This window comes from Lathamus discolor, chromosome 4, assembly GCF_037157495.1.
Source record: "Lathamus discolor isolate bLatDis1 chromosome 4, bLatDis1.hap1, whole genome shotgun sequence".
NCBI lineage: Eukaryota > Metazoa > Chordata > Aves > Psittaciformes > Psittacidae > Lathamus > Lathamus discolor.
This window is the reverse complement of record NC_088887.1, coordinates 46,319,224-46,341,936: the sequence shown is the minus strand read 5'-3', so window position 1 is coordinate 46,341,936 and position 22,713 is coordinate 46,319,224. Positions and strand designations below refer to the sequence as shown.

Sequence of the window (22,713 nt, the reverse complement as noted above, 5' to 3'; positions counted from 1 at the left end):
TTATTCTGAAACACTGCAGCATCCATACTGCTTCACAACTGAACCTTAAAGGTCACACAAACCCAGCAAATTCATGTACTTTAAGATCAGTGGAGTTAAGAATGCTGTATTGGTAGCATCTTTTCCCAATATTTAGCAAGTTTTTACCACAAATGTTTAAAACCCATGAAACATTTGGAAAAATAACTTAATACTAAGAAAATGTTATCCCTCAAATAAGATACCAAATCCGTGTAAGAAAAATAGACATTATCATGAAAGAAAAAAGTAAAAGAGAAGACATTTTCACAAAAGCTCTGCAAGTTCAGCTCTAGCATAGAACTTGTCATCAAAAACCATGTAAAGCAATGAGGCCACTCCATATTTAAAGCCATTTTGGTTTTATCTATTGGGGTAGTCACTTTACATCATACCAAAAAGACTGTTTACGAATACAAGTGTCAAAAATCAGATTTTTATGGCACAAAAGGAAGTTTTCCATTAACCTGCATTCAGAGTTGTTAAATACATAATTGAAGACAAAGAAACTAAGGCTACCACAAAATAATATTTGCATGATGACATTAGTCTTTATTCAGCGTCTGAACTGACTCCTCCTGTCTGAAGGCGGAGAAGAATCTTTCCATCAGTTTGTTTCAGGGATTTATTCTCGTTGAAAAGTCTCTTTTCCTACATTTGACAGATTTAATTTCTCAATTTTACTGTTAATTTTAAGTTCACATAAGCTTTACTATTGTACCTTACCATGTATGGAATTCGAGATTAAAATAAAACTCTAGTCTTAACATAACCTTTTCTATAATGTAAAAATATTCTACATGTTTAACATATCAAGAATGTTAAGCATTCGCTTTGGGGAAAAACTTTTTTTTATGTATTTTCTTTCCAGTACAAACCCAACTGCTGATGTTTTGTTATCAACGCATCCCTGTTCAGTCGAGTGCCACCCAGTGCTCATCGTCTGCAACTGCAGCTTGACTTGCAACTACACCAGACAGTTTTCAACAACTGCAAATTTGAGATGCTGCTTACTTTTTATCTTTACTTCTCCCCTACCCCTCCACTGTGGCGAATTTACATCTTCGAAATAATGAGTGTTTTTAATTATCAAAATCAGTATAAAAATAGCAGCATGCTACTAGACGTGAAAAGCAGATTGATCATGCATTATGTATTTAAATGCACATTTCTGCCTTCCTTTTATATTATCAAAATCTTCTTAAAGATAACATCAAGGCAAGGGGTATAAGGTCAGACACTGCATAGTATGATTTGATACTAATCTGAATTGGGCATTTGCATTTAATCAAAATTCATGATAATTACAGGGTAAACAATTTTTATTTCAAAATACTGGAAGTTTAACTGGAATTGTAGTGATGAAAAAGGAAGAGGCAAAAATGCAGTCTTTTACAGCCCATGTCACTGCATCTCACTTACATCCAGAGGTCAAAGCTCTAATTGGTGAAGAGACAAAATATTTGTGGCATTTCATTGAACTTTTGTGATAATCCAGCATTATCCATTTCTAAAGAAATATAAATACTTTAAAACAAACACTGAAAATAAACCCTTTTGATGTAACAAACTACACTCTTTACTGAGAATTTTCAGTCTTCTTAAAAGAAACGGACTCCACCCCCAAAAATAATCGAAATATTAATGTAGAATAATCCGTGGAGGAAAAAAGTCGGAATGTAAACCTCTGTTCCAAATTAGATCTGAAAAGCAAAAACACCACACCATATATTTAATTCACATGCATTTTTTCATCAGGTAGCTCTTTCTTTAAAGTTATTTTTACAGTTCAACAGAAGACTTGGTGAAGGCAGTACAGTATTGCTTTTGCCTCAGCTCATATCCCGTTTTTTTCCAAGTGTGAGCAATTACTCTCCTCTTTACAACCTCACCACAACTGTTACTATAGTTACACAGTCGAGCAATTCTGCCAACATAACTATGCATCAAGACTGCACATAAATTAGCTCATGATTCTCAAAACAGCAACCAAACCTGAGTTTAAGGGTAATCTCCCTAAGTAGTGACTGTCAAATTAATTTGGTGGCAGAATGAATGTTTTTTTAACTATTCTTCTGACATAAACAACACAGGAAAGATTCCACACCACGTCTTTCATGCTAACTCTGACCTTGGAAGCTACACTTCATTCTAGGTAGACTAGAATGACCCTCAGAAAGGTTACTCACGTTTTATCTCACGACATCTTTTCCTTTCTGAAAGCATGATACTAATAGTATATTGCATAGCTGACAGAAGCTTAAAAACTCACTTAAATACATTATCTCACACAAAAATCCATTAGTTTGCAAATTTTATTACTTCAATATTCCTACAGCTACTTATCACTTTGACATCTTACAATACTTTATTATTAAAAGCATGCAGTACTAGGTAGCTTCAGTAAGCTAAATCTCCAGTCAGCTCAACCACTGACAGGTCCAAAGCAAAATTTTCAAAAGGCTGAAGAAAAATTCATCAAGATTTTGATATTTTAAAAATATCTGATCTAATGCATAATACACTGAGAACCTCAAAAAGTCAAAATAATGTTAGCACTTAAAGAGGATTAGTCATATTGCCAACTCAGAGAGGACTAAAAAGATGAAGAATTAAAACATAATAATACACTTAGAACAGTCTATCCAATTAAGTTAAACTCACTGGCTCAGTACGTTACTACTTAACCTCTCAGCCAGTTGACCCTACACAGTGTCAACTCCAAAATAAAGTGCATCATCTTAGAAAACCTTTCGCAGCACATTCTAATTCTGCAATTTGCTGTATGATTTGAATTACAAAATATTACTACTATGTAGGAGTGTGCGTAGTCTTGGTGACAAGCAGAAACACAACTGATGGTGACAATCAGGATTATGGTTAAACTTTGGTAACTACCTAAGATGCAGCTTTTTACGATTTTTATGTAAACAAAAATGGAAACAAAATCTTTGTTTTTTAAGAACATGAATCCCTCAATGACCTCCGTAGTTACTATTAATTAGTGAGGTTGTTAAAAGTACAGAGGAAGCAGAAAGGTAAAACCCCTAAGTGTTCATTCAGCTTGCCAGGACACCTATACAACCTGCAACCTTTTCCAGCAGTTGGTGTCCAACGCAACTTGCATCAGCAATTTATGACTGAGCTGCCCTATGTGGCACAGGAGCTGATCCACCAATCATTGTGCCTGCTGCTTGAGAAGTCTTTCTGACCCTGAGGGGTCCCCCTACTGTGCAGGGGATGCAAAGAAACCCTACTAGTCTGCTAAACCTCCCTTTACCATCTACTTTGCTTTCCATCATAAGCTTGTAAGGTGCTTACACTTCAGAGAGCAGTACTTCAGTTCCTTTAAGGAATGAATGTATGAACATACTCAGCTACATTCATGTATGTAGTTAACAACTTGTGTACTGCAACCCTTCATCTGCACACACACATATATGTCTATCTGTACACACAACATGGTCATTTGAATGGACACTGCTATGTAACTCTAGGTCTTAGAGGTCAAATGACTTTGATTTTCTCTTTGATGTCTTACGGGTAATGAGAAGCCTCTCTCCAGGTATGTTTTAATAGTATGACACTAAGCATACTATTTCCTTCATATTTTCCTTGAAGATGATTGTAGTATAGACAAGATAACAGAAAGCTGGCAGGCATATGTCCATACCACTTTCTGAAGCAGTCTCTGAGAAGGTGAGCTATTCTGAACATCCATGTACTATTTTACTTGCTCAAAACCAAGGAAAAATAGCTTATTGCCAAAGGTGACAGTTTCAAGCATATGACACAAAATGTATGTTTACTACTTACGTCATCAATATCTTCATCATCATCTCCAATATCATCAAACTGGATTTCATCATCATCTCCAGGACCAAATGTGTCTGTTTCATTGATTTTAGCTAAAATGGGATTTGGAGAAGTTAAAGGAGAGCACTCACACCAACTCGAGACAGATTGAATATTCTTGTCCAATACGAACTTCCCATTTGAACAGAAAAGATTCTTACCATGTTCTGGAAGCTCCCCATATGCTTTCAGACTTCTGGCTTCATCTGCATTGTACTTTAGAATAACATCAGCCTTGTTATCCTAAATAAGAATTTATTAGAATGTATTAGTCATCTATGAAGGAAAAAAACCTCCCTATTAACCTCAGCAGACTACTTATTTCAGAAGAACCATACCTATATTATTTATGTAAGACTATCTTGTTCCTCCTTCCCCTTCAGTTTCTCTAAATGTGAAGCAGAAATTGCTCATTTGTAGAATATTTTAATTTCATTGGGGTGATAACTTAATTTTCTCCTATTTTAAGTCATTTAAGAAGATGTTTAATGCCTTTGAAATTAATCTTTCTTAAGAGAACGCACATAGTGAGGTGTCTGGTGGTCAGTCAGAAAGTTAAAACTTCCTAGTTTCAAGTAGTTTAATGTACACAGCAAATGACAGTATCCCAGATAGTTTATAACTCCAATACATGTTTCAGAAATTAAATCTATCTTCAAACAACTGATGACACAACATCAACATTCATGAAAAAGCATTTACCTAATAAAAAATTGACAACTGTTTTACATTAGCCTTTATATTAGGTAAAATTATGCTACTCTATTTTTTGAAATTTAAGTAGAAACTGATCACTGATAAATTGGCCTCCTAAGGTAAAAGCCTAAACATCAAGGCTCCAAAATTCTGATTACCAAAAATTCTGATTATCATAATAAAATAAATGGTGCTTAGCTCAATCCTCCTTATATCACAGGATCCAAGCATCAAACAGCTATACCTGACAAGAGGAAGTCAATGACACCAGTAAGCACCTTCATTCACAAAGACTCAAGGTGCAATTTACAAGAACAAGTTGAACCAGGATTTCTCATCTACTCATGACAATCTTTCTGTAATCTGAGGAAACTAAAAGTAATGACTTAGCATAACTGAATACAAATTAGAGGAAAATTAGATGGGAATTTCCTCATGATATCTGCTGCTATTTAGCATTAAAAGAGCTGGTTTTAAGGTATTCTTCATTGGCAAATTACACTGAATTTTTACCTGGTAGTCTCTTAAGCCAACCAATATAATATCAGATGTATTTATCCAAACCTGAAAAAGAAAAAATGTATGTTATACTGCAGGAACTCAACTTCTGTTGTATAACACAAGAGTCCAACTGCATACTTAAGTTTACTGAGACACATGAAAAATTTCAGTACAGCCAACATTTCACTTTATAACCAGTAAAATGAAGATACCCAATTTCATATTTTAACAGCAAAACCAAGGTCATAAGTACTCACAAATACATTATTTCACATTATATGGAGCTATTAGTAATGTAAATCATCTTTATTTGATGAGCTCATAGCCAACATGGTCATTAAGTCCTAACTTCTGAGAGAACAGAAATAATCCATGAGGCCACCAGTCTGTGATTTGAGCTCCACAGGGGCAAGAAATGCAAGAAAAAACAGATGAAAGGGGTGATGGACACACACAGTGAAGAGGAGAGGAAAATTAAGAGTTGTTTCTAGTAACTGACTATGCTAATCAGTCAAACCAAAGCCAGAAACCTGCAAAACAGGACATGCTAATTTAAATGCACAAGATAGTTCTATCTCACATCAGCTTTTTCTCCTTTTTTTTTTTTTGAGATTAAATATATTTCAGTTGAGACTTCCTTTACTTTAGACTTGAGGACTAGGTAAGTGATGCTTTCTGCAACAAGACAATAATTCTGCAGCACTCAGCATTTATCTATACACATTCTCTACTACCTTCAACAGTTCACTGCAGTGCATTGCAGCAGCTAGCAAGGCTCACTCTGATACCAAGATTCACCGGTCTCCAAACCAAACAGGTGGAAGAATCCAGAATGAACACAGTGAACATCTGTTTTATTGGGAACAGACTGAGAGGAACTCTTCCGTACAGTACATAGACCAGCAGAGGACAGAAAGCTGTAACATCTGACAAGGGCAAGAGGTGACACCACCCACAGATGGCAAAGTTAAGAATACAAACATGTACACCTGACCTCCTGGAAGGTACACACCATTGCAGATCAGCTTTGCAGGAAAGTACTTTGGGAACAGATACAGTCAACAGTGAAATGATGGTATCTGAGATGCTTGTGGGAAGCTGCAAAGAAACCTTCCCAAACCACCCTTACTGAACTGTTCTCAGATAGTCACCTGGTGAGATGATGATAATTATTCAGTTCCTCCCCAGATCAAACCAAGCAAATCTATCCAACCCTGATTCTTACTGGTCTTGGGAAATAGCATACAAAAATGGTGGCTTCAGACAACCCACTTACACTTTAATTTTCCTATGCTGGATGTCAATCTTCACATTAATAGAAGTTCTCCAGGTAAGCTAACTACTGATCTAGTCCCAGACAAAACATGCTGATTTTCCAAACAGTCATCAGGTTCCCCATCTACAATTAGGGATCTTTTTAATTATTCATATAGATATAACTTTCAAGAATGTAAAGAAATCGCATTTCACAAGCAGACAAAAAAACCCATCTCCCCTAAAATACACACATCCAAAGGCAGCCCTTCAACTGCCAGCTTCACTCAAAAGCCAAAGCCAATTTCTGTGCTGGCAATACAAACAAGTGTATTATCAAAACAAGAACAAGCTAGTTTACTATCAAAAAATAAGTCTAAGATATTAAATATAGTAGAAATGTTAACTTTTGTAATGACCTATTTTGTAATGAGTAAATTTTTATAATTACGTATCATGCATAATGGCACTGTTTTCTATTGCAATGCTTTATAATTACCTTTTTTCTTAGTTTCCCTCTAATATGACATAACCTCTTCACACCATCAAAACATAATGCCTCCAGTCTTCCATTGCCTAACATCTTGATCACCTGTGCATATTCTGAAAGAGATGGTAACATATTCATTCAATTACAGAATCATTTAGGTTGGAAGAGACCTTTAAGATGATTGAGTCCACCTATTACCAAGCCCACCTTAAACTAAGTGCCACACAGCAAAACTTCTAAACAAATACAGCAGCTTTATGAAACAACCAATAACTTTTGCTACTGTAACCAAAATTTGCTGTAACATTTTATCAAACACGGACAACTGACAGGAGCTTTCATCAGCCACACAGGCTGATGAATACAGGCTGCTGAATGTATCACTCTTTTCTTATCACTGTTAACACTTTCAAACACCGCTCATTCTTAGTCGTATCCACGCTCTTGTTCCCTCTGAAATGCCTACTACAGGTAGTTTTTGGAACTGTCAAGTCACATGCAGAGTTTGAAACTTTATGACACTTAGCACCCGTGCTAAGCAACAAAATCTTATGTGTCATTGAGGGAAGAGAAGAAAGCGGCACATCCTGTATACTGATACTCTGAATGCCTCCTGCAGAGGCTCTGTGGGAAAAAATGCTGCTATTGAGAGGACATGTTCTTCTGTTCTCAGATACTGTCCGAAAGGCAGATACTGTCCGAAAGGCAAGGACCTTCTCAGCTGAGAGCTACGAAACTTCTCTCCAACACCCACTCTCAGTCTCTCACCTTGTATTTAATGTCCTTCCCTCACCAAGTTCCAGAAATCACTACTGAAAGTCTGCAGTGTAATTGCATTACCATTTAACTAAAAATAATAAAGCTTGTAAGAATTATAACATTATTGTTATTATAAAGCTTGTAAGAACTATACCATTATCTGACTGTCCATACTCGCCAGGAAAAAAGTAATTTCTCAATTAGTTGGAGCTGTATTTCAGTATTCTAAAATCTTTCCTTAGCACAAGTTAGATAGTCCAACAAGCCACACATGAGACTATTAATAACTGAGAGTAATGTTTCGTTAAGTAGACTTTACTAGTGAGATGAAAAGGATTTTATGTTTTACAGATGCATCAAAATCAACTCCTTTTTTGATTTTAGCTGTCACAGAATAACAGAAAGAGCTTAAAAAAGAGTAAGTTCAGAGGTCACTTCTTTTACAGTGATTTAAATCAGTACTTTTCCTATATTTCGAACAAACCAACTCATTAATAGGTCACTACGCAAGCCCTTGAGTATATGTGAGCAACCACAAGAGCATGATGCACAAGCCAGTGTAAGCCAAAAGGGAGGTAATCCCATTGTCACCACAAGGCAGTGGAGAAGGGAATCCTACTCATCACCCTCCAGCTGAACACTCTTGTGGCTTACTCTACTTAGCAACATCCACGTAAGGATCTGACCTAGTGCTCCCGGTTTAAAATTGTTGGATGTCCCAACCCAAGAGCCAATTCAACCGAACATCAGGGGACAGCAGGAGAACAGTGAGACAAACTGTCCTGCCAGGTCAGGGACTTCAGAGAGCTCAACACAAGATCCAAGAAATGGTTCCAGTTGGTATAAAACAGAAAGTGGGACTGTGCGTCTCACAGGCAACTACTGGCAGCACTGAACTACATCACCCAAGCCAGGTGCTTACTGACCCTCACATAGAGCTACTCAAGGGACTTCTAGGGAATTTTTACATACACACTGTATTACACATGGCATCACAATAAGGTCAAGGAAAGACAAACATTGTTCTTAAGCAGTGAAGCTATTTAAAAATTTCCCTTTACCTAATGTCTTCCTCCTACACTCAAGTAGAATTTAGAATTCAAATACAATCCCAGTAAGAACGCCTCTTTACAGCACAATAACTTTGTATTTCTCAGACATCTAGATGTCTTTTTGGGTATCAATGTACATCACTTACAGTATCTGATGAAAACAACAGCATTGTCGTACTATAGTTAAAAGACTCACCTTGCCCATCCTCCTTGAACACCAGTTCTCTTTTTTCCGATTCATTCTCATTCTTACCTCGTCGCCTATTTTTACCTCCTTTGCCTAAATTAAAAGGGGAGAAGGGAAAAGAAGCATGTGTTACTATCTCTGAATACACTGAATGAAATAATTACGCTTATGGGGTTTTCTATGCTTGTTCTTTACTTGACTGTTTTAAGTATCCCATCCAGATGTAGATTTATTGCTTGAACATTTTTTGCTCCAAATTTTTAACTGAATGGTAACATAGCAATTAAAAGATGAGAGCCTCCACTATTTAAGATGTCCTAGCTGCTCCAGAATGACAGTAACATTCAACATGGGTCAGCACAGGATCACCATTTTCAGTTTTTGTGACTGTTGCAACCAAATACCTCACAAATAATGGTGGGACGACCTGTTGCCTGTAACTTGAGGGGTTGCTGCAATGCTGAAATACTCAGGGGAAGGCTTATGCTCCACGTGAAGATGCCCTTTTTAAAGGCACACACGTGGCAACAGGATTAGATGCTCTTCGTGAAGACACATAACGGCAGCTCATACTCTCTTCGCCACCCCTTCGTCAGTTAAAAAGCTGCTGTTCCCTTCCTCTCACTTCTTCGTTCCCTTCCGGCAGCCAGCTGGGGAGAAGGGAGAAGCCGCCGTGCCCAGCGAGAGCACGGAGGGACACGCACAGCACACCCGCCAGCTTCCTCGGCGGCCGCCCCTGACAGCCAGGCCCCGCCACGGCCTCCACTCGCAGCCGCGCAGGCCCCAGAGGCCTCCGACACGCCGCTGGGCCGCGCCCGACCGCGGCCAGACCGGCACCCACGCCTGAGCGTTGCCGGGAGAACCGGCCGCGGTGACCCGCCGGTACGGCAACGCGCGGTGGCCGGCGGGCGGGCGGGCGGGCTCCTCCGCCCCCGCCCCGCCCGCGGGCACCGGGCCGCGGCGGCTCCCACGTGAGAGGCGACGGTGGCGGGCCGGGGAGCCTCCGCGGGCCTCCCCGGCGCGGCCGCTCCAGGACCCGGCCTCGCCGTTACGGCGAAGGGCCGGGCCGCCGCAGGAGGCCCAGCGGAGGGCAGCGCGCCTCACCTTTATTCTTGGGCATGGCGCCGGGCGCTCAGCCGCGGAGGGCCTGCGGGCAGGGGCGGCGGCTGGGGCTTCGCGCGAGGCGCAGGAAGGCAGCAGCTCCTCGCACAGCGGGAAGGGAAGGGACCGGACCGGCTCCGGGGCTGGGGCTCACTCGTGCGTTCTGCCTGCTGGGCGCCGAGCCGACCCACAGCGCCTCCTAGCGAGCGGGAGGGCTCTCCGCCTCCCGAGGGTGCCCTTTCTGCGCATGCGCCCTCCCGGCGACCGGCCAGCTCTCGGCGGCGCAGCGTCGTCGGGGGGACACGCCCCAATGTGCGTGCTGATGGGCGGGCGCACTGCGATTGACCAGGCTCCGCAGCTGGCGGGCGGCGGCGGCCAATCAGGGGCTCTAGGGGCGGTGCCGGGCGGGCGAGAGTTCGGACTGGGGCTTGCAGCGGCGACGCCGGTGGACGGAGCCCCCACGGCAGCCACAGCGGGCCCCTCCCAGCTCCCGTGCCGGGCGTGTGGGCTGGCTCCGGCAGCTGGTGAGCAGGCCGGGGGTTCCTGCGGTGGTCTCCGCACGGGAGAAGTCTCGCCCCGCCAATCTGCCAAAGGTTGCATGCGGAGGGTGTGAAAGCAAGGGAAGTCTGAGGTAAAGCAAGGCCTCGGGGTCCAGCGTTACACTGACCCCCTGTCTTTTCTTCCCTTCCAGGGCTTAAAAATGACCCAGTTTACTCGAAATTCATTTAAAGATGGATTTAGACAGGCAGGATCAAGCCTTGTGCTGGGTTCACAGGATGCTGCTGGCACACACCTCGGATCCAAGGTGTGAACTCCAGCTGGGAGGTAGTGAGTGGTACAAGCGCCCCTTGCCGTGGCATTGTGCTTGCTTCTGCTTGTTATTGTCTTCATGTCCTCTCAGAGGCACCTTTTGGCATCCTCAGCAAGATCTCTGGTTACAAGCCTCACACATGCTCCATCACAGCTGCTGTAACTTTATGTAATACAGTGACATTTTAACCGACAAATACTTGCTTATTAAAAAGCTCTTTCTGGTTGGAACTGCACACTTGGTACACTGCAAATGTATTTCAGTGTTAATGAAGAACCAAGGGCTTACGTAACTGAGCAGAACAAATGATTAACCAAAAAAGCACTTTAAGATGTTTGAAAGTTTATTCATAGTAGAAATTTCAATTTCTTTTGAAGACTACAAAACCTGCCATTAGACAGGAATACAAGCAATGATACCTTTCCAGAACTGCTCATAGTTACATCTGGAACAGTTCTAATTACACGTTAATAGCATGATTGGAACATTTCCTAGATCAGACTCTGAATAAAACAATCATTTAAAGTATTCAGTACAATTTTTTTTTCTTTCACTAGCATTTCAGTTCTATGACAGCAGTGCCAAGCATCCAAGAGATGCTGCTGTAATAGTCTTGAACAAGGTCCTGGAACAGTACCTCAGACTCACGTACATGCCATGCTGAGAAAACTAGTATAAAGAATGATTGTATAGAATTGTAGAAAAATATTTTATCTGTGATTTTGTCATTTTTTAAAAACATTTTAAGTAGACCCCCCCCCCCCCCCCAGGTTGCAAAATAATTACATCCCCCATAAGTACACCTTCCCTTTGATTAGGTCAAGAGTATCAAGATAAAGCTAATCATTTACATCATTTCCATAAGTGAAAATTCATCTATTAACCACTGCCACTTACTAAGGGCCAGCATACTTGGAGTCCTTTCCTTCCAATAATAGAAAAGCACAGCTTTAGTTGGTACACCACATTTACAAAAGCAACACACACACAAAAAAGTCCCAGACACGTAAATCTATTTTCTTACGCCCTTGCCTCTTTAGAAAAAAGTTTTAAATACTCTCTTGAAAAACTCCTTAAAAGTTTCATTCGACGTTATAGTGATTATGAATAAAGAACTTTGCCCTTACTGGATGTAGATGGCATTTATTGAGTATTGCAACTATACTCTTCCCTCTGTTCTCTCATGCTCTCAAGCACAGTTAAGTGGTAATTTCACATTAAGCAGACCATGGCCTATATACAGAAAATTCACCTGTATCTGCAGTTCTCCTCTTTTATTCTCCATGACTCTGTAGCCTAGTTACTTGCTATGCTTTGCAGACCAAGCAGCAGCCCAGCAATGAAGTTATGCAGTGTGTCATACGTACTCACATTCTAATAGAAACCTGCTGGGATCTAAGGCAGCACTATATGGATTTCTTTATATCTAACAACTGTGGCTACAAAATGAGAAAAATAAACGTGAAGTTGTGAGCATGGATCCAAAGCAGGTGCTAAGGTACACAAAATCACCATGTAATTCTAGCCTGCAAAACATACCTCCTGCATACATGGGCCATTTATATCTTGGTTTAGAAAGTAACTTCAAACTGTAGTAGATCTAGACTTCAACATGCTGATTTAGCATTTGCTAAACTGCCCTGTTTTGTTAGCATTTAAAATGATCACTCTATGTTGCTTTACACACAAAGCAGTAGCAACATCTGTAAAGTCTAAATGAACAGCTCACTTGAGAATGTACATACGTAAAATGTAGGAGTTAACTTTGCTTCACTATCTTTCCAATGGCCAGTGAGCTCAAGGGACACAAAATATGGCTAAAATAAAACTCCTGAAAGTACTTTCATATTACTCTAACATGGATATTGCCAATAGTAAAGCAGCTTAACACTTCCTCCTTTTGTCTCTTCTTTGCCAGGCAGCTATATATACACACCGAGAACAGAGGAGAAATTCCTTCCTGAAGTGAAATGCTATTATTGACACTAGCAATTACTGCTATCCCTTCATTTCAATAGTGTCAGTTTTAAATCTCTTTTGTTGACTGGATACCACAGTCTTTAGATTAACACATTTAAAAGCCACTCCAGAAGGTATGGTTTCTAGGTTATGAGAAGCCTGACTTACTGATTGCTCACAGAGCTGAAAATACATTTTCTGAAAGAAAAGGTTTTACTAAATTCCTCTGGAGCTGTGGCCAGTGTCAGACAAAAGAAGAAACAACAAACGGCCTTTTTCTGCCTTTAGTGAAAGATGTTTCTTGAAGGAAGGGTAGATACATCTGTACAACTCAAGGGAACTTCAGTGTCAGAACGCTAAGTATGGAAAAATGCTAATTCCTTGGAAGAGCTGTGTGTTCAGATTTCTAAGAGGTATGGAAATTTAAGAATCCTTGTTCATAAAACCAATTCTTTACACAATTGATTAAATATTTAACAAATTCTTAAGGGCAACAGAAGTGGGATCCCTTCCCCAGGGAACTCGGAAAAACCTGTAGCCGAAGGAACACTCTTGCATTCATTTAGATCAAATCTGTGTTATCATAAAGGTGATTCTCCCTTTCAGTAAACCTCTGATGATTTCACGGAAACTAGCAAATTAATCACCACAAAAAAATTTAATATCCCTAAATCAAGAAAATGCCTTCTTATGCAAAACACAAAATTGTACCTTTTAGTTTTTAAATTGTATTATTCACTGAGCTGTTCATCCAGATCCATTATTTATTAAAGCTGGAATTCCCAACAGCCATTTTCATATCTGGAATGAGCTGATGCAGCGTATCATTTTGGGGGAGTGGGACACTGACTGAATCCAAACACATTCCAGTGCATGTTCTCATGTGGGCAATTTGATTTTTCAAGACTAGCTGTCAAAAAACACCTTTAATTACTTGAGACGCCGAGAGGCCAAGAGTATTAGTACTGAAAATTAGTCTTTCACCCTCATTATGAACTTGCTTCCACCTGGGGAAAAGGGAAGCACTCACTCTGAACAGTTTTGTCTTATCTTACTGGGACAATACTATTTTCATGATAAATTACAATGACCCTTTTCTAGCCCCTGACTGATCTGGATGACTCTCCTCTCATTTTGCTTTGGATGTCAATAACAATTATCAGAAAATAACTGACAGAACATCAGATCCATCAGTTTTGCAACTGCAGTGAATGCAGTTTAAACCTGCTTTTTGCAGGCTTCTGCTTATTAGCAGACAATATGTTTTGCTTTTTCTTCAATGTAGCCTTTTTTCTATAATGCCAACATTCACTGAACAAATCCTTTGCAGCTTAAACAAAAGTCACAGAATAGAGATAAAATATTAACAATGGATTATAAGAATAAACAATATAGAAATGTCCTCTATCAGAAAGGATTTAGCTATGATTCCTGAGTCCAGAGATTAGATCGGAGAGAATAAAAGGGAGAGGAGGGTGAACAAAAGACAAAATTATCTTTTCTCTGGGTTATATTACCTATTGTATATATACTATGGTGGAAGATTCACTGTTTAAGTTTTGAATACTATAAACAGCATCCTGATTTTTATAACATGACATGCAGTGTCAAAAACATGGAAATGTAGAAAAGACATAGACATAGAGAAATACGTATTCATAGTATTACATTCAATAGCTGTTTAACAGTCAGGCTTCTTTTAGAGCTGTCCAACAATACTGATTAATCCAGCTGAACCGTTTAATCAGACTTAATTGTCAAATGATTAGTAATATCTAAGTAAAACAAGGCATGTATACATTAAAGAAAACAGCACAGAAACTTACTGCTTGTGAACTGTTTACAAAAACATACAAAATGTTGGATGGCACAAAGTATATAGTGCTAATATAAAGAGATTGTTTAAGCTAAGTGCTTAACATAAACTGTCCATCTCTACCTGTAACAAAGAATATTTTAGGGGACAAAAAATATTCCTTATAAAAATAATGCTATGTGGTGCAGAGTGCTTTTATTCAGTGTATTTTTGACAGAGGTGGCATTCATAATTCTTCTGTTTCATTCAATCATGAACATGATCATTTTTATTGTGTTTCCACTTGTCACTCCATTTGAAGCTCCAGTAAGATCAGTAACTTGCTGTCAACAGTTTAAAGCGAGAGTAGATGAAAGCAGTAGCAGCAGCAGGAGCAGCAGCATTATAGGTACCAGCTGGGACAGAGTGTGCTTGCAGGTATCTGTCAGATATGTGCTACCTGTCGCCATGATTTGTGCTATCATCTTATGCCATGGTACCAAGTATCTGTTTGAGGTCACTTCACAGGGCTGTTGAGGTAATTTTTTTTATACCTCTCCTCTGAGCAAGGGTAGAACGCCCAACTGGCTCCAAAACTGGTGACTGATTGCGATTCAAAGCAGAGTAAGTTGCTGCCATTGCACCCTGTGGGGCAGAGGGGGAAAAAACCCAAGAAGAGTATGTTGTGATTGATGCACACACTAGAGCTCACACAGTGTTAATTGCCAGAGTTTCTGAACGAGTTTTAAATTCCAGTCTACCTTCATCTACAACATAAACATACCACTGTAATACTCAAATACCAGGAGTGTTAGGAGTGAGTGTTTGTTAGGGTAGTAAATAGTTTTCATATCAATTTAAAGCAATTTTACCTTGCTTAAAAAGTCAAACCCAGAAGGTATAAATTGCTAAATTCATTTCTGTCTCTATGCTTTGTGAGATAGTTGGGGAATGAAATCCCATCAGTAGACGCTGTCTCTGCTTATCACTTACATAACCATTTCCATTTTCAACACAATATTGAAAAAAAAAAAAAAATCAACCACATCATTCAGCACATAAGATTTAAAAAAAATAAAAAAGCTAGGAAGTAAGCTGTAGGATCAGAACTTCCCTCTTTCCACTTGTGTTTCTGGATGCTAGAAATTTCTAATAGCTGACTCAGAGTGTTAATTATATTCTTCAGATCCCTTTTATGTTGCATGACAGATACTTGCAGGGTGGAATATAGAGAAATAGAATTCAATTATTTTTTATTTCTTTCTGCTTGTTCTATCAGGATCAAAACCAGATTGTTTCAGACAGAGTGCAGAGCAGTACAACACCATATTAATTAACTGCCATTTTGACTTCTTTTTAGCTTATACTGTGATCATGAAGTATTTTCTTTTAGCCACTGACAATTAACCTCCTCTGAAGCTGTAAAATTAGTCAAACTGTATTTCAGCTCCCCTATTGTCATCTGACAACATTTTCACTACCAGAAAAACAGTTTCTTCTGTGCTGGTTCTTAAGGCAATTAAGCCTCCCAGTGTAAGTCCAATAAATTTCAAACCTAAGAAATTAAAGTTTTTCAAATGTATTGTTTTTTGGTTGGATTCCACACCCCATCCCCCCCCCCCCCCGCCATGAGTGGGTTCTTATGAAATCCTATATTACAAGTTCACTTTATGGCTTGTTGCAACTCCGAGTCATAACTTTTAAATAGTATTTAGAAAAAACACATGCTACCATAACCTTTTTTTCTTTTTAATCCTTTTGTTTACACTTACTGTGGCTAGACAGCAAGCTGAACAAATACATACTTACCTTCACTAAATGGGGAGCATCCTGCCTGTTCAGCTGGTACTGAGGCAACTGATCACAGTGGACTATCCAGGGGTGACTAAGAACTTGGGCTGCAGTCAATCTTTGATGTGGGTCAACATGAAGCATTTTTGAAACAAGGTCCTATTAAATGATATACAAAGAGTCAATGCAAACAATAGTAAAACTTAATCTCTAAACCAGATCATAGTTCAAAACCAAAGATTTCATTGGTATAAGAAAAAATATTCATAATGTCAGCTTGAAACACTGAAAAGCTGCCTGGCAACGTTAACATTTTCTCTTTTAATTACATGACTTAATGTGGTAACACAGAGAAAAGTATCCAATTAAGTAAGGCAAAATACATAAACATCAAAATATGCACATTGGGCAAGAATAGAGGCCCCACTCTACCAGTATTTTATTTTTAACAATGACAACAGATATGTGGGGAATCAATATGGGAAAAAGAACAATTCAGAAAATAACGACAATCCTTTCCTTTGCAAGACTTCTCAGTGTGTAGTAAGCTTTCAACCTGCGAAAGTTGAAGGTTGAATTTTAGTATTCCTGCTGGCCATATATGTAAGGTCTTGTTTGTCATTCATGTCACTCAGCTCTGCTGAGATTAAACACCATATTCTATTTACTCTCTTTACATGCAAATGGCTCTCAACATCTGATGAGATACACACTTTTGTTGTGATACATCATTTTCTACCACCTTTTGAACTTTTATTTTATCCTTTTGAAATTATGGTAGTAAGAAGTTGAAAACAAATTTATACAGCAGCATACTATTTTGTAGCTGTCTTTATATGTCAGTCAGTAAGGGTAAAACATAAATAATATTTCTTTATTAAGTAATTAGTTGCACAGAAACACAGTTGACTAAATCTGGATCTAAGTTAATTTCAGTTACATTAGCAATACTGGACATTTTCATATAAAATGCTTTTGTAACTCAAATAAGAATCTGAACACAGAAAATATTATTAAAAAGGAATCTAAGGTTTCTTTTTTTTCATAGCTGGGAAGTTTTTGGTTCGTTCTAGACTCCCTCCCAAGTACAACTGAATAGAATGGCCCTGAAGGAAGAAAAAGGTGATGCTACCAGATTAGTGTAGACATGTTATTCTAACAGGTTGATTTGTCCAATCAAATGAATTACATGATTTGTGGGAAAATGATTGAATTGTGTGAGCAGAACATTAGAAAGCACATCACAAATCAAGTAGCAAGAAAGAGCACAACATATGTAAACAATTTTGTAAGAACTTTAGGACTTTACTGCCCCTTCACAAAAGGGGAAAGGATATTGCACACTTCAGTTTAGAGTTAATTTGATGTAAAAAATGTACTCCTCCCCTCTCAAAAAAGTTGTTTAAAATTTTTACTTCACACAAATGCAATAGAAAGAAAATATAATACTTCATTGGCTGGTTTTTCTTCCCCTTTTTTTGGTGGTGTGGGTTTTTTTTTTGTTTTGTTTGTTTTGTTTTGGTTTTAAGTAGATATGACATCCTTAAGGACTAAAAGTTCTTACTTAAAAGAATAAGCTGCTCAAATCCTAGCGAAAGAGTATGAGATAAACTGTTCTGGATAACTCTGAAGAGCTGACCCAACAGAAAAATGTGAAAAACTATTTATTTTTCTAGCCTGAATCAGTGGAGCACATGGTAATTATAATATTTTTTTCATTATCTTGATTTAGATTATCTATACAATTTTTGAATGTCATGCTTTCACTTGAGTTTTAATTACAGCATTTCTCATCATGGGTGATTGTGCAAATGCTAAAAAAATACACTATATTTCTAAGGACAGTTGTTAACTGCTATAGTATAAGGCACACCTGTTTTAATTCCTACATGCAAGGGACTGTTGAAATATAAAAGGATCATAAATAGCAAACAAACTTCTAGTATCAGTATTTTTACCCAATGAAAGTGATACAACATGTACATTATAAGCAACATGTCACACTGCAACCCATTTCTCACCCCATAAAGGACAAAGCAAATATACTTGCCTTAGCTGTTTCTGAAACGGTATTCCAATAACCACCACTGAGAGAGAACTTTCCACTGCCTATTCGGGCCAATATCTCCTCTGGGGTATCATCAGGACCATTTGCAAAAGGAGTGTAGCTATTTAAACAAACAATTTCAATGTTAACAACTTCCATAACCTGGACCTCTATAGTTGGTATAAATGATCAGAATATTCAGTGAGTTCAACATAAATATAGTCCAAAGATAGTCAAATAGCTGTAAAAAAGTTATTCTTAACATATGAAAATGCATAGCACTGACTACAGATCTGTTCTTACTGCATGCATTCCCTCTGTATCTAGTATGAAAAACAGTTTTTTTTCTTATAGCAGTCCAAGTACTGGTAGTTCCTGAATTACAGAAACTATTCTTTAAGCCTCCACATTTTAGTGAAGTAATAAAACAAGCTGTTATAAAATTAAATATGAAGACACTATGAAGAGGCTGAAAAAGAATAAATACTGGTTGGATACTAGAGGAAGGTGCAGCAATTTTCCTTGCTCTACTATAAGCATTCTTGCTGCTGCTGCCACTGCCAGAATATCAAAGTGGCAATCTGAATAATCCATCATAAAAAAATAATCTGTTTGGCAGGTGCAATAGCAACTATCTTCTGAACTTGTGGAACTATACTTGAATTTATTATTCATCATATTTTATAAAATTAATTTCTGTTGCATATATAAATGCACTGGTTGCGCTTATTATATCCTAAGTGCCTCAGTTCAAACTATCCAGTGGCTGAATTTTGCACACAATCAGGCTTCCATGCATTGCAATTATATTTGCAGCATGTATTTCAACATACATGCTGCTTAATCAGCTAATTTTCATATGAAACAATCAGTTCTTACTCCTAAATCACCACAAAACAGAAATTAAACCCCTAAAATAGATTTTTCACATCAGCCCCTGCAAACTTGGCTTCTACTAGAGACAGAGCATATGCTACCCCTGCTGAAGCCAAAGCTGAGATTAATCAGTACCTTGATAGAAACATCTTCAACAGTGTGCCTACATTTATTATTCTTTTTGTTTATACTGCTTTGGTCTTCTACAGCAAAGTAAACTAAAATTACCCTTACCCAGTCAGCATGGTATAAAGTAGAACTCCAAGGCTCCATATGTCACATGCAGCATCATAGCCTTGCCTCTTTAAAACCTGAGGGAGACAAATATAGTTTTTTTTCTGAAGTGAAAATGCTTAGAAAAGCTTTGATTATGCCACAAATAGTGAGATTTCAAATTGTTAATATTTACAATGTGATTTTACTTGTTACACAAGAATGAAGCAAATATCTAACTAGCAAAAAACCACCATCAAAAAAAAATCAAGGCATGTAAGCTATCCTGGTATTTACCTCTGGTGCGACAAAATTTGCTGTGTAACATGGAGTCATCAGAAGACCATTTTCTGCTCGTAGTTGTTTTGCAAAGCCAAAATCACAAATTCGAATTGATTCTGGATTACCAGATTCATCGACATAAAGAATATTACTAGGCTTGAGGTCTCTATGAACAACCTAAAAAAAAATAAAACAAACCACTAAAATACAATAAACTAAACAGATGAAAGGTTTTATAATCCTCAGTTCTGCTGCCTAATTTCAAACCTTCCATCAGCAATCATGTTCCAGATTTTCAGCTTCTAATGTCAGCTACAGTATTCTGATGCTCTTTGGTGTCTAGAGTACTACAGTTCTAACTTAGAAACTCTAATTATAAAGCCCCATGCAGACATCCCACTCTTCCCTAATTTATTTGTACATATGATTCCAAATGTCTAGTTCTAGTGGGTAAATATATGTATTTCTTACTTTAACATGCATACCTACAAGGTTCTTTAAATCAGAACCTTTGACTAGTAGTATCTTTTGGAGTCATGGATGTCTGTAACTGCTCATGCACCACTGTGCTACATAACTACACTATAGTTACTGTTGGAGTAACCCTCTGTATTCCATTCTCTTCATTGAGATAATCTGAATTAATCTCAGTGCAAATACTTACAGCCTAATTAAGGATGAATTTTAATGCAGTTCTGCCAACCCCCCCCCCAAAATAGCAAAAAGGTATTCTCCTAAGGAACTGGCGTGTCAAAAAAAACCCCATAGTGGTTCCCAAGTGGCTGTTTTGTAGAGGATTAAGATATAAAATGCTTGACAAAAACTGTAGAAGCTGCCAAAGTTCTGGCAGGACTAATTGGATCTTATTTGAAGCTGTGTTATAGCAAGCCTTCATAAAACCTGGAATTCTCAAGGACAGTCTCTGAAATCAGATGACCTGTTACATTTCCTTTACAAGACAAATTAGCCTAAAGCCTCTGTAGTCTTTGCTATCTGCAAAGAAAGGGGGTATATAGTGCAGACAGCAGAGTTGAACTAAATGTCTTCTTTTAAATATTTAAACAGACCTGCTGTGAAGGCCTTCATCTTCCTGACTGTCCTATGTATTTGATTAATATTAAACTACAGCTTTTGCAGGGTTACATTTGAATGAAAAGACAGTGGTGAAATATTTCAAGAAGGTAATCACATTAGAACAAGAAGATAACCCAAACTTCCTGCGAATGATGTGCAGACTCAGAAGCTCTATGCACTCTTCCAGAAAGCTAGCAGTGCTTGAAAAAAGTAAGCAGTCCAAGACCAAAAAGTAAAAGACTGCAGAGGGTCTGTAAGGCCATTTAATACACTGTCTTTAGTAGAGGCTTTCTTCAGCGTGCAAATACTTTGCAATTCTCAGATTTAATAAAATAAATACTTAACATTATGGAAATAAGCATCTTATAAACTGAAACATAAATATGATATTAAAGAATTTGAATTGGGTAGATGTTAAGGAAAACATCCTGACTTGAGATATCAGTGTATGACAGAACTGGCTCCTGATCTTTTTTTTTGGCATTTAGATAGATTAGAATACTTTTTCTCTAAGTAATAAATGAAATAAATGAAAATAAATCCTTTACTGATCCAAGAGGCAGAAGAAAAAACCCAGCTTTATTCTTGTTGGTGGTTTTAATGTTTTATTTTTTATTTTCTTTTTAATAGATCCTAAAAAGGGTACAATGGAAGAGGTATGGTAGGCAACGGAAACAGCAGTGCTGGGGATCTGGCAGACTGTTTCTAGAACCAGTCTGCTTGAGTTGTTGAGTTGTAGAGTCTTGATCGAATTCAGACGCTAATTCCTAAGCAACCAGAATGTTCATGTCAAGGAATAAAGAAAATATGTTCCTGTACTGTTTTCCCACAGGTAAATTTTGAAAAGATATCAGTATAATCGAAACAATCTGACATTTTGAAATAACATTTTATTTTAGAGCAAAGAGAAAAGCAAACCAATATGCAGGATATTTCAGTTCATTATTTTTTATCATCATGTTTTTGATTAGCAGACTCAATCATCTACTGGCATGCAGTAATATTCTGCTCCAAAATGTGATAGATGAAAAATAACTTTTCAAGGTTTATCACAGGATGGGGCTGGAATTACATCAGGTCCTTTGGCTAAGCAACAGCACTGGTCCTAGCACTTGTTCCTGGCTAACTTCCTCTCATATCCTCTCTATTATTCATTATATGCATATTCCAAAGAACTGCTGACAGACTGTATGAAGGACAACAGAAAGAGCTGCATCATCCCCATTATCTGGAGATCTTCACATGATGGGGAATGTTTTGATTTCAACACAAATTCCTGCTGCAGTGTACTTACTTACAAAAAATTAATTACCACACAGAAGAACATATCAAGGTATGAGTTTATTCTTCTGAAAGAGTACTAGCACCTCTAAGCATTGTGTCCAAGATGAGAACTTACCCCTTGTGCATGGAGATATTCAACTGTTTTTGTTATTGTGAACAAAACAGCACTAGCTTCTCGTTCTGAGAAAAATTTTTGCCTAAGAATTTTATCCAGCAGTTCTCCTCCTTTCATAAGTTCTGTTACTACATATACATATTTTCCATCATCATACACCTGCAAGAAGTACATAACGATTAAACTTCAAAATATGTATTCTCCGCTGTCTTCTTATGGAATGCACAGAGATAGTGCAGGTGCATCCACAAGCTGTTTTCTTTAATTATATTTCTCACTCCTCATGCTTTCCAAACATTGCTCATCTTCAGAAAAGAACACACAACCTTCTACAAAAAGGTAGCACAGTAAGGAAATAACAAAAATACTGGTTTGTAAATATTTAAAGAGATAACCCCCCCAGATTAATAACATGCAGATTTCCCTACAGTTTTACTAAGACATACTGAAGTAGACATGGGAGAAACTAAAAAGCAGTAATAAATGGAAACTAATTTAATTAAGGAAAAACCATAGCTAATTCTAGGAGCAATTATTGCACAAATTTACAAAT

The 22,713-nt window shown here is 38.1% G+C and overlaps 2 protein-coding genes across 5 annotated transcripts in view; both read right to left on the bottom strand.

Annotated features, from left to right (window-relative positions):
• Positions 1 to 363: 363 nt before the first annotated feature.
• Positions 364 to 10,120, bottom strand: EIF1AX (eukaryotic translation initiation factor 1A X-linked). Its single transcript, XM_065677319.1, has 7 exons — positions 9,917 to 10,120; positions 8,822 to 8,905; positions 6,824 to 6,927; positions 5,083 to 5,133; positions 4,035 to 4,116; positions 3,835 to 3,926; positions 364 to 1,721 (listed from the first exon to the last, which is right to left on the bottom strand). Exons 1-7 carry the CDS (start codon positions 9,930 to 9,932, stop codon positions 1,716 to 1,718), a joined length of 435 nt encoding a protein of 144 aa, XP_065533391.1. The 5' UTR covers positions 9,933 to 10,120; the 3' UTR covers positions 364 to 1,715.
• A 929-nt stretch (positions 10,121 to 11,049) lies between these two features.
• Positions 11,050 to 22,713, bottom strand: part of RPS6KA3 (ribosomal protein S6 kinase A3) — a 77,436-nt gene continuing 65,772 nt past the window's right edge. For all 4 annotated transcript variants that reach the window (XM_065677316.1, XM_065677315.1, XM_065677317.1 and 1 more), the window contains exons 17-22: positions 22,161 to 22,319; positions 19,703 to 19,864; positions 19,427 to 19,503; positions 18,320 to 18,437; positions 16,288 to 16,428; positions 11,050 to 15,123 (exon numbers count right to left, since the gene is read on the bottom strand). In XM_065677316.1, coding sequence (XP_065533388.1) covers positions 15,001 to 15,123; positions 16,288 to 16,428; positions 18,320 to 18,437; positions 19,427 to 19,503; positions 19,703 to 19,864; positions 22,161 to 22,319 — 780 coding nt within the window. In that variant the 3' untranslated portion in view covers positions 11,050 to 15,000. The remainder of the gene's footprint in view (positions 15,124 to 16,287; positions 16,429 to 18,319; positions 18,438 to 19,426; positions 19,504 to 19,702; positions 19,865 to 22,160; positions 22,320 to 22,713) is intronic.

Bases quoted from the DNA above. Each gene is read 5' to 3' on its own strand.
- EIF1AX (XM_065677319.1), bottom strand. The intron at 6,928-8,821 runs GTGAGTCTTTTA...CATCTCTTTCAG, and splicing joins GTTCAAGGAGGATGGGCAAG to AATATGCACAGGTGATCAAG. The intron at 3,927-4,034 runs GTAAGAATCTTT...ATCCCATTTTAG, and splicing joins TGGGGAGCTTCCAGAACATG to CTAAAATCAATGAAACAGAC.